General features: G+C 40.1%; 1 protein-coding gene across 8 annotated transcripts in view; it reads right to left on the minus strand.

The window, feature by feature from the left end:
- The window catches only part of RBMS3 (RNA binding motif single stranded interacting protein 3), an 860,635-nt gene that overhangs the window by 478,034 nt on the left and 370,257 nt on the right, over positions 1–12,344 (minus strand). For all 8 annotated transcript variants that reach the window (XM_075547116.1, XM_075547121.1, XM_075547113.1 and 5 more), the window contains exon 4: positions 8,577–8,668. In XM_075547116.1, the coding sequence (XP_075403231.1) occupies positions 8,577–8,668 (92 nt within the window). The remainder of the gene's footprint in view (positions 1–8,576; positions 8,669–12,344) is intronic.

A 12,344-nucleotide genomic window follows, 5' to 3' on the forward strand; every position in this document is an offset into this window, starting at 1 on the left:
GTGGGCCTAACTCATTCAGAGCAGTCCGGTATCTGTTGTTTTCCTTTGCTTTGTGATGCTTTTGCCAATAGCTGCCACAGTGTATAAGGGAGGTAGACTGTAATGCAGTAAATATACAAAAACCAGAGCTGACCGTGGCCTGGGTTGTTAGTGGCTCTCTGTTGTTATGAGGTATGGCTATTATTGTTAATTAACGCTGGACTCTATTTTCAAGCAAAAAGCAGATGTACCCTCGTACAATATGACACATTTATATTTATTGGATAAAGGCATGAACAAAATCATGATAACTTATTATAATTAAACATCTTTTAGTCTAACTATAGACTCATGTCTATACATGTATGGCACATATGAAATTGCATACACATTGTATTTAAAGTTTCTAAAATTTAAGCAAGGTTTGTTTTCATTTCCAAATCCCTGACATGCAAGTGTGTCTAAAAAAAACCCAAAATATCCATCCTTAAGTATCACCTCTACTCTTTCCTTCACAATTAGTCCTAACTAACCAGTGATCCATTGTTTGTGGGCTCCAGAAATCTGTCTTCCTGGGTAAGAGGTGTGGATGATGAGTTAAAAGGAATATCCCTGGGCAAATTAAGATTAAGGTTGTAGTGTAATGGTTTATCAAATCTCAAACACACTGCAATATAGTCAACATCGATCATACCCATTCATTCCTTCAACAAAGATTCATTAAATTTCTACTCTGTAAATCAAGTATCATGACAGATTCAATTGTCTCTAGTGTTAATAATTTTGTCAAATCTGTTCTTTACCATTCCATCTCAAGTAGCCAGGTCGCACTAAAAAGACCAGAGAGTACCATTAGCAGGCTGGGGGTGTCCCTGGGAAGAACAATGCGTTAGAACCAAATAGACTTGGGTTCAAGTTCACATCTCGCCATCGACTATTTTGGTCAACTTGGACTATGTCCTGTTCTGACAGTTTTAGAATTTAGGTAATGATACTTGCTTCAGAGATTCTAGCAATGATTAAATAAGGTAATGGTTTTGAAAGCATTTATTTTATCACGTGCATCTTCGTTTCTGCTTCTTTCCATCCTTTATAATAGATATAATTAACCAACTTAGAGAGTCATGCAGTGGTCAAAGCAGAGAGAGCATGGGAGTGACTCCACTGGGCACTCAGTAGGTTTTCCCCGAATTGAAACATGACACCACTAAGCATGCTGTCTATAAGGATTCTAACACTCCATCTTTCCAGGCATTTTCTCTGTGTGAGAGGGCAAGACATGAGGGAGAAAACAATGATATTGGTTAGGAATAGAATGAGTGACCCTTTGCTTTCCATTGCACTTTCATATGGGAGCATATTCATGCAAAAGGATTATTCCATCTCTTGTCCAGTTACTTTTGATTCTCAAATGGGAGACTGTGGATTTGTATCAACTCCAATCAAACGTTTGCATAATCTCATTATGGCCGTTACCAAGCACACACTGACAGCCTTTCCAGTGAAAACGGTAGCTAAGGAGATGGCTTTAATAGACTTGCCTGCTGACCTTGAAACTGAAACATACAAGGTATGAGTGAATGCAAAAGAAAATACAAATGAGTGAATGCTTCCTAGTGACCTAATTGGGGTAGCTACCAATTAACTTGGAACTTTTTACTTCAGAGTCTGTGGGAACCTTCACTGATGGGTGAACTTGAGAACAAACCCTCCGCCAGTATGGGTCAGGTCCTCCAACACTTCACATTAGCATTTACAGATGGCCACACTGCAGCTCTGGTGGTGAGCATGTAGTCCTTTCCAGAGAGGGGCCCAAACAACTGTGAGGGTGCACATCGGGTCGCTATGAGTTAGAACCGACTCTAAGGCACCAAACTACAAAGAATAAAGAGGCCCCTAGCTCTCCTTCCCTGCTTATAATGACTAAAACCAATTTTGGCATATGCTGCTAGAGGAGGGTTTCCTGCCAATCTAAACTGTATTTTCCCAATAGAGTCCTCTGGCTAATTTAACTGAGAGTTTTGTTTTATTTTGATTTTTTAAACCTGCTTCTTACTCTTTTGCAATTGATTCAGAATCTACATTGAATGAGGACATTATTTTAACTTGGTCTCTTTATCCCAAAACAATCGTGCCTGAAGAAATTTTCCTTTACAATTGAAGGACTTCTTGAATGAAGTCTGGTCATTACTAGATTTCTCAACAGGATATTGATCAATGAGTGACTGATGGAAATCATTCTGTAGACACTCTTTTTAGAAGGGCAGGATAAAAGGTCCATGTTTCTTACATATTGAAGAGAACTTGTTAATTCCAGCAGATCCCGATGTAACAAATTGCTTGGTTAACTAGTAAATACCCCAATTTCAGTCACTAAAAACCTCCTTTGGTCAATTTCCACTTCTAGGAAAGCACTGATTCTATTAGTGCATCACCACCATTTCCGCAAAAAGGCAACAGTTGAATCCTGGAGGAAATGGGCTCGCACCCACAAAAGATTATGCAAATCACTTAGTGGAAGCAAAGCCAAATATTTAGTTTCACAGGAGTCTGCTTCAAATTTTCAAACAAGTAACACATAGGATGAAGATCAACACAGACAATTTCAATATTAGGTTTTGAGTCCCTGAATTCAGCATAAGGATTAGGAAATAAATTGATCTATGGGAAAATAGCCAACAAAATTATTCACAAATAATTCACAGATAGGTAAAAGGCAAATCACTGAGTATTTCTTTTACTGACAACTTGGAATGTTTAAAACAGGGGGGGACATAATATTTGGTGCATACTTGTTAGACCATTTTCTTATTGAAAATATGTTCCACAGGAACTTGTGAGCCAAATCTGAAATATTCACTTTAAGAAATGAGATAGAGCAAGGTTTTCATTACATGATATCAGCTATCCAAGAGTAATGGACTATGTCACACCCAGCATTAAACTGCCATTCATTGAAATCACAGTTATTTAAAAGGCATTCCACAGTAATGATATAGGTTACCTTGCCGTCTATCTACATACACTAGTTCAGCAGAATTACATAATTTGAAGATGTAAAATACTGGAGAAGAAATACTTATTGACTCCACAGGAACTCCGTGCACATAAGAGACGTCTGATTTGAGCCCTGAGAAGCTCCCCAAAAACTAATGGGTGAAGATGATTGTGTACATCGAAACTTTTGAAATTTTCAGCAAAAGGTATATGATAGAGATAACCAATTTCAAACATAAAGATGTTTGCTCTACTGAATTGCTATAAAATATATTCATAATTTTAATACAATTCCATATTCTTGAAGCAAATACATTACATACTTTTCCCTTAATTTTCTCCTGGTCCCCGTTCAAACGTCATCTCACTAAAGAGGCTTCTCTGATGGCTCTAGCTGAAAGGAGTCCTCCACCACCACGTCCATCTCTCGCCCATTTTATTTCCATTTCTGTTTGCCTTCCTGTCACTTTATATTGCCCAATATCTCATAAAGCTTTACGTTAAAGTAGAATCTGATATTCATAAGACTTCTTTTGGTCCACTGCTCTGTCTTCAGCATCTGCAACAATCCTTAGTGCACAGTAGGTGTCCCAGGAAAAGGTGTCGAGAAACCAGGATTTTTAAAAATAATCATCTCTGCCTCAATTCTAGTTTATGATTCTTGGTTTCCCCTTAGGGGAGAGGGTGGACTTGGGATAAAGGCAAGTTAGAACATATGGGTTTTTATGATTCCTTGTTCTTGTTTTTTAAAAAAGAAGACCTGAAGGTTTTGTGGGATATTAGTACATCCAGAAAGCACCTACTCTATCATTATATAATATAATGCTGGGTTTTCAGACTTAACTGCAGGGTTCTACAACTCCCGAAATCCCTACTCAAATTATCTATCTCTTCTTCTCTCGCTTTAGAATTTTTGAGAGAGCTTTTTTAAGCTGGTTTGGTTTACCAACAGACTCCATCCAGTGTGATGAACGATAGACGGCAAATTGCCTATTCATTCTTCTACACATAGAAAACATAATTGCAGAAAGTTCTAATGCTTCCTTCGAGCAGAGTAATGTGACTGCCTTATCATCGCGTGTAGCCTCTCACTGAGAAGGAAAGAGAATACACCGCTGAGACTGCTAGTTGCAGTTCTAAAGAAAGAGAGGAAGAAAGGACTGTTGTATAGAAATAGCTCTGCCGTCACGAACTACAATCCTCCCACTGGCACGCAATTCCAGTTCCACCGAGGCGACCTTCATAAAGGAATTTAATGATACGCACATAGGGTATTTTAATGTCCCGCATGCATTTCCTTATGTGCTCACAGAATTTGTACTCCCAGCATTTTTATCATGTCAGTTCTTGGCCAACAAGAATCGGTCCCTTGTTTTCCTTTTCCCCACGGGTCCCCTCAGCAAGGTGATTGATTTATGAAAACAATCCTGTCTTCTGGTTCCAATCTGGCTCTTAGTCCTGGTTGATAGATTTTCCTGACATTCTCCCTGTCAAAATGCTTCACATAACCTAGGATGCATGGTCCCTTTTATGAGCAGTTAAATTTGACTTACTCTACATATCCCACAGTGGTTTGACTCTCTTTGAGGAATTGGAAAGGGAGGCAGGATTGTGGACATGAGGATACTTTATCCAAAGACCTGGGGAGGGGGACATTCCCTCTCTGTGGAATTTTTAGTTAGAAAGTGATGAATTGTACTTACTCATGTGGAGGACCAGAGAGCAGATAAGAAAGAAGGCAGCAAAGTGTGTGAAGGAACTTTGATTATGTATTTGACAGGAAGTAATCAGCACTTTCCAATATTCAATAAACAGGAGTAGCAACTGATAATCAGCACTATTCAATAACTAGGAGTGGGCAACTTCAAAATCTCCAAAATTCACACACACACACACACACACACACACACACACACACACACACGGTTTATAAATCCCTTAAGTTAAACCTTGATGGGGCCCTGAGAAAGAATGGGCAAGAGCCCTCTCTAAGTCAGATCCAGGATATATACAGTTGGTTACCTAAGGAACACAATGCACTAACCAAACAAGAGATCTATTTCTGCCCATCCGGACTTCAAATGTGTTACAGAAATATTATTTCTGCTGTACACTGTTTTTTCCTTTCCTAAATAGCACTATCTCTTTAAATGCACGTATCTTGATACTTCTCTATTATGTTGTATTATTAAGGTACAGAGGCTTCTCTGACCTCTCTCCCTAAAATGAATACCTCCACCACCACTTCCATCTCTGTCTATCTATTTCTTGTCCATAGCCTGTTCTGTTTGTCTTCAAGTCACCTGATAGTGCACGTTATACCTGTCTTTGGGTAGATAAGAACAGGAAAAAACACTCACTGCCACCGAGTCCTTGCCGACTCACACTGACCCTGTGGGACAGGGTAGAACGGGCCCTGGGTGTTGCTATGATGCTGAAAGATATGTCACTGAAATTCCAGTTTCTGCAGCAACACACAAGTCACCAGGGAAGGACAAACTGCTGGACAAGTGGTGGATATTATCTGTCACATATATATACAATTAATTAAGTCTGTCAAAGATATTTTTAACACTTAGTTGGTGTCACAGAGTCAGGTAGTAGCAGAACCAGTGTTCTAGGCCTGGTTTATCTCCGTCTACTATATACCCACAGAGACCCCTACCCCTCACCCTATGGGTGTCCAAGGCGGTAACGGTGTAACAGAGTAGAAAGCTCTGTCCAGCTCCCACAGAGCAGCTCGTAGTTTAAATGGCTGACCGTGCGGATCACAGCCTGCTTTTAACCACTAGACCCCCAGGAATCCAACTTGTGCTCTTGACCACGGCACATTCCTAAAGTATTCCAAACCTGCGCGCATGAGGGAAACATGTTCGTTGATCCCTAAAAATCTTTTTGGCAGAACAGCAAGTGTCTAGAAAATGTTTGTCTGTGTTAAAGGTTATTCATTATTAATAAATTACCACTTACTGAATTATGTATTTTTAAATTCCCCCAAGTTGACAAACCACTTGAATTTTTCATATGCACAGAGAGGCACCAGTTAGTGCGACAAAGGGAATGCTCCTGAAGTGTTGTGTGTTCACTCCAGGTTGCTATTAGGCCCTCGGTTATTAGCAGCGCTTGTGTCTTAAACGTCCAGCGTCATTAAAATGTGGTGCCATAACCCACATGGTAGGATGTTGATAAAAATGAGGCTGTGGGAGGTGATTCACTAGATACTTAAATGGACCAAAATACAGGGCAACTCACACACACCCTGCAGACTTCAGGTTTATAAGATAATAAATAACAGTTATCACCTGAACAAAGGGAGGGAAAAATGTCAAGCAATCCGATCGCTCTGTCAGAAATCTGCTAATACAGGTGCTAAAGCTTCTTCCATTTCCTTGTCATAGGGAGGCTACTGACTTGCTTCAGGGTAGTTAAATTACAGTGTCATTTAGTACTGAAAGTTTCCCAGGAGGCAGATGTGATGAACCCACAGCTCTGAGTTTTAGATTCAAAGTTTGTGAGAAAAGAGAGAAAGTGTTATTTTACCAACAGCTGGATGGATAAAGATAAGCCCCTTTTGCAATTATATAAGTAATATAAAGGTCTTGAAACATTTTAATATGACTCACCTTACTGTATATCTTGGGTATGTGCCACGGGCAAACATGTAGACTGAAATGATTAGTTATTATAGTAAGGCATTTGAAATAGTTTCCTTTTCACAGCTTCCTGAGTAGGTGAGGTAGTGTGTGTGTGTGTGTGTGTGTGTGTGTGTGTGTGTGTAAGCACCAACATTGGGGAATATTTGAGTCAGAAGAGCTTTTGCACATTATATTCAATATTCCTATCTTACTGTCATCTAGACATTTCCAAGTTTGGGAGCTTTGCTAAGATAGAAGGCCAAAGATACTTCAATCACATCTCTTAAATTAAGTGTTTTTGTCAATACATATTAACTTTTCAATTCATATGAAAGCTTTAAGTTTTGCATATGCCTTACAACTATATTTTATCACTTACTCATGGATATGAAAGTCACTCCTTATGCCACTTAATCTTTGCCAAGCAATTTTTTTAACCAAAGATGCAATTTATTTAATTATTTTATTAATTAAAAATATTAATTTCATCAATGTGCGTTCTTGACCACATTGAAAGCTTTCAGGCATACTCTTGATGAGGAAGGCTGATGGTGCAGCTGAGGGAATTCAAATTCTAATTTATTGCATCTTGAAAAACAATCAATGTGTCATAAAAGGCAATGGGTCCACCAAAGTAATTTATACAGGAACTGACCCACCACAAAAGGTTAACAGATATGGGCCATACTTGGCTTCTATAAGACAGCGAAGTTTCTGGCAAAAACAAAATATCCCACTTCCAGTTATTTGAAGTTGATATTATAAAATGTTCATGTTAGTGAACATTAGTGATTACACCAACAATCCAAATGACTAATATACCTGACAACATCATCATTTACTCAAATGTATCATTCAGGTTTTATAGGACTAGTGATGGATAGTTTTATAAATTAACAGGACATAAATGCATTAGATCAGGACTTCAAGATGTGCTGGCTATTTTACGCAAAATTAATAGAAGAGAATATTTTAAAATAAGTTGCAGGTAAATAGACCTCAAAAGCCATTGTTTCAAAGCAAACATCTTTAAAACAAATGCCCATGTATTCTAATGGTTTTGGCCTTCTAAAAATATGTCTACAGTAAGCTACACAGATAGTGAAAAGATAACCTGTGTACCTTTTACCTAAGGCCCCATAGTAATTGCATCTTACAAGATTACAGTTGCTCCTAATACGTATGCCTAACACACTTACAGTAAAATATCCAAACCAGGATTTGATATTGGCAGAATGTGTCTATATAGATATTTTATTATAGGTGTCGATTCCTGTAATCCGTAGGACATAAGAGAAACATTATAAATTAGTTTATTTAGTTTATTGTATGTAAAGATGCATTAAACTTTCAGATAAAAGTTCTAGACTACATCACCAGCTACTAAATTGACCTCAAATATTTTCCCCAAATGTTTCAAAAAGAGACATTTCCTCTGCAATGAGAGTCTGACGTTCTGGGAAACACTAAATATTAAAACCAAATTAGAATTCTAGCAATATAGACAAGGCACACGAAGGGAACCTCATGTTCCCACACAGACCGAATAGTTCCATCACACAGCCATTAGATCTCACCACATGAGAGTGAGCCTTGTGGTTCCGGTACCATGCGAGAGACAGCTCGGACCCCTCATCCACCTTTACCCAGTGACAATCCTACATACACCTGTAGACACCCAGAGCCAAACAACCAACACTCCATTTTCAGGAAAAATAGTTTACAAGTGCCCTTAAGTACAAAAGAGGCTACCATGATTAGAGACCAAATTAATAAATACACAAGGAAATGATGAAATAGACCAGTTAGATTAAGCCTATTTTGAGATTTCCTTTTTCTACCTAACAAGCGTGTATTGTCCAAATTGTTGCAAACTCCAATTCTGAGTCACCTTAGAGCAAAGGAAACATAGTTGATATCAAGAGGAAGCAAAAGTCACTAACAGAATCCAAATATCTGTCTTACCTTGGCCATCTGTGCCTGCACCCCATTGGCCTTCAGAGATGCGACTGCTTTCTGGGCGGCGGCAGGACTGTCAAAATCTACAAACCCATAACCTGCGAAAACACAAAGCCCCTTGTTAGTATTCTTGAAAAGCTGCATTTTTATCAGGTCGATGAAATGTGTGCTTGTAGTCACCCCTGAATTCATTTCCTCTGACAGATGACCCTGGCTGAACGCAACATTTCTCAAAGCAATGTTCTTTAACATTTTAGAAGTTTCCGGAGGATCTCTACATATAAACTAGTGAGTCTCTTATCTTCTAGGAGTTGGTTTGGAGACTGTGTCCCCTACTGTCCCAAAATTTCATCTGACATTTTTGATAAATGTGCATTGTAAATTATTACTTTCTGCCATCTGGTTCACATGAATTTGGAAAATGATAGTACACTCTCTACCCCTGTGCTTCTTCCTTCAGTGAATTTTCTGTAAGAGGGAGGAGCCTGAATTTCCTGGAGAAAAAAAAACATCTATTTCTAATGTGAATTATCAAAGGGGAAAAAAGATGATAAAAGGCATGGTGTGACTTGCAAAGAGTTATCAGCAGCAACTGCAACCGGGTCTGTCATATTTGTCCAGTACGTCCACGATGACTGCAAGATTGACGATGGTCTGGGGGAGTCAGAAAAGGGTCCCAAGGCACTTCCAAGTTCAAACAGAACCTTGTCTATGTGAGTGATGACATCTCACATCAACTATGTCAACTCGTAAGTGATCTGTGATCAAGAATGACTACACAGGTGAATCTGTGAGCTTCTTTTCAAAATAGGAAACAGATATCAAGATCACTCATTTGTCATTACGGTGCAGTCTGAAAAGGGCCCAGGAACTGCCTATATTCTTCTCCACCAAGGTGCCTGTGTTGGATGTGAGCACATGGTAAGGTCGAAGGGACAGCTAGCATCAAGCCCACGAAAGGGGCATTTAGCATGTTCTTCAATGTAGCGGATATGAGTCCAGGGTTTGGTTAAATTCCATGATCGATTGCCAAGATGATTTCAGAGTAAAAATGCACAAGCATGCACTGAAGATAGCTCTGTTGGGCACACCTAAGGGTCCACCAGTTATATCCTGGGCCTTTTTGCACTTGTAACTTATAGTTTTGCCCCATAGCCTCATATTTCTCATAAAATTTAAAGTTTTGAGGTAAGCAACTGAAACAAACTTACCAACCCTTCACTCTAACTGCTCACACCACACATACACACACACACCACCACCACCACCAAAAAGCCCAAGAAAACTCCATTACCAAGTTCTTTCTTTTAATTAACTTTTTAATTTTCTCCCCTCAAATCCAGTCCTCTTTTCTTCCTTCCCAGCATGCGATCTGAAAATGAACTTGTTACACAGCAGTGCACCACAAGATGCTCTCGGGAAGCAGGGCAGACAAACTGGTAAATTTATCCTTCCAATCCACAGGGAGGCTCGCTTTGTAAAGTAGTGCTAGTTCTCAACAAAATTCTTACTGTGTGGGTAACATGAGCCTTCTTACTACAATGAGTAAGATCGAATCAATCAATAAACAAACAAAGAAAAAAATCAACTAAATCAAGGAAGGGAGGTAAAATCAAAATTTTAACATATATTATTTCTTATATGCCAGTTACTGTACTAGGAGATTCACACATGGAGTCCTGGTAAGTTTATAACCTCACATGCCCATTGTACAGAAGAGGAAACTGGGGCTGAAGTGAAGTGGCAGAACTGACCTAATACTAAAGGCCAATTGACAGACAGCTCCAGGAAATGAAGTCAAGTAGGCCAAATGCCCACCAGAGAGAGAACATAAAGCTTGATTGGCTTTTGATTTAGGCAAAGGGGTTAAGTAATCTCAGGAACAAAAGCGTCAGTTTGTCATTCAGGCGGAACAGTTACCATCATGGTGGCTGGGTTCTTAGCACAACAGGGCAGGCCCCTCCACGTCATGCTTTCGCTAGTCTGCCTCATCCGCCCATGCGTTCCTTCCTCTATTCAGCAGCAGAGTGCTGTCTGAGGGTCCACTATGTGCCAACAACTCGGCTCTGACTTCCACTCCCGGCAACTCCACAGGACAGATCCGAAGAGCCTACAGGGCTTCCCCGGCTGCGCATCTTTACCGAAGCAAACTGCCTCATCTTCCTCCCCCAGAGCACTTTGTGAGTTTGAACTTCCAACCTCTGGTTTAGCAGCCAAGGATTTAACCGCATTGCCACTGGGGTTCCTTAGAACGGGCAGTGGTGAACAACAAAGTTCCAGTCAATCTGTAAGGTCAACATTAGCAAAACAGTCAGTGATCTCTACCTACCGGATGACGCGCTTTCTTTGAAAGAAAGGAGAGAATTTCACATCCAACAATTCAGGGTTCATTAGTGCATTTTTAAGAAAAAGTGGCATAAAATTCTATTTTATTTTAAAGATGACTCCAGTTGACTTTTCTGTGTGAGACTAGAATAAGAGAAACAAATTAGAAGCTACTTCAGCAAGCCACAAAATGGCAAATGACATAGAAATGGATGCTTTAAGTGTTACTCTGGAGACAGAGCAAACAGAATGCGAGGAGGGATTGGGCTGAGGGCAGGGAGGTAGAGACGGGATTGTTACTGTTGTGTGGCATAGGCCGCCACGTGGATGAGATAAAATGTACTGGAGTGAGGGACAGAAAATCAAAATTCAATGTTTGACATACTGAGCGAGAAACACTGTGAGGCACGTATGTAGAAACGATTGGAAGCAGTTGGATCTATTAGATGAACTCTCGCTGAGGTGGATGGGAATGGGAAACATAGATTGGAAGGTCAACAACATAAAGAAAATATTTACAGAGGTGGAAGTAAATGGAAATGCCCAGAGTAAAAAAAAAAATTAAAGTGATCCTGGTTTAACGTTGGAACCATTTTGGCACTTGGGTGTCAGATAAAATGCGGTTGAAGGGGCTGAAGGAGAGTGGGAAAGGATGATGAACTAAAACAGGAAGAGGGGGTCTCAGAGGTCAAGGGAAGAAAGGGCTTCAAGAATGAGGGCGAGGTCACCCGGGTCAAATACTGCGGAGAGTATGCGCCAGATGAGAGCTGCCAGGGCCTGATGTGTTGAGGAACAGGAATATCATTAGCCAGCTTTGCTCCAGGCGTGTGAAAAAGGCATAGTGGGGGGGGGGGGGAGCACCTGAGAAGGCTGCTCAAGCAGTTGAAGACCACCCTGGTTCCCCCTCCCCCCAAAAAGGAAGAGGAAGTACATAGATGCTCACAGGCCTCTCTGCAGGAATCTTGGCCAGGAAGGAGAATTCAGAGAGCATTTTAGCTAGAGGGGAATACAAAGCCAGATGCATCTTTGGGGTTTGTTTCCTGATAGGCGGTACTAAGATTGATGGTGGTAGCCCCCACACTGGAATCGTTTGGGAAGCTGAAAAAAAACTATCATGTCCAGAAATCATGCTCAGGAGAATTAAATCACTCTCTTTGGGAATGGGGAGGCACTCAGCACAGAAAATCAAGCAATCGAAGAACTAGTTGAAGACACACCCGCGTAACACCGTAACAAAATGGCAGCTGTGAATGTATACCTATCAATAACCACATAGCATGTAAATGGATTAAACATACTAGTCAAGAGACTAGAGCACTGCGGCTAACTAAAGGAAATATAAACCATCAATGCGCAGCCAATAAGAGAAATACTTCAGACATATGAATAGGTTAACCATCAGAGAAAACAATAATACAAAAAATAGCAACCATAATCTCTGATAAAAAC

The sequence above is a fragment of the Tenrec ecaudatus genome, chromosome 4, assembly GCF_050624435.1.
Source record: "Tenrec ecaudatus isolate mTenEca1 chromosome 4, mTenEca1.hap1, whole genome shotgun sequence".
Lineage (NCBI taxonomy): Eukaryota > Metazoa > Chordata > Mammalia > Afrosoricida > Tenrecidae > Tenrec > Tenrec ecaudatus.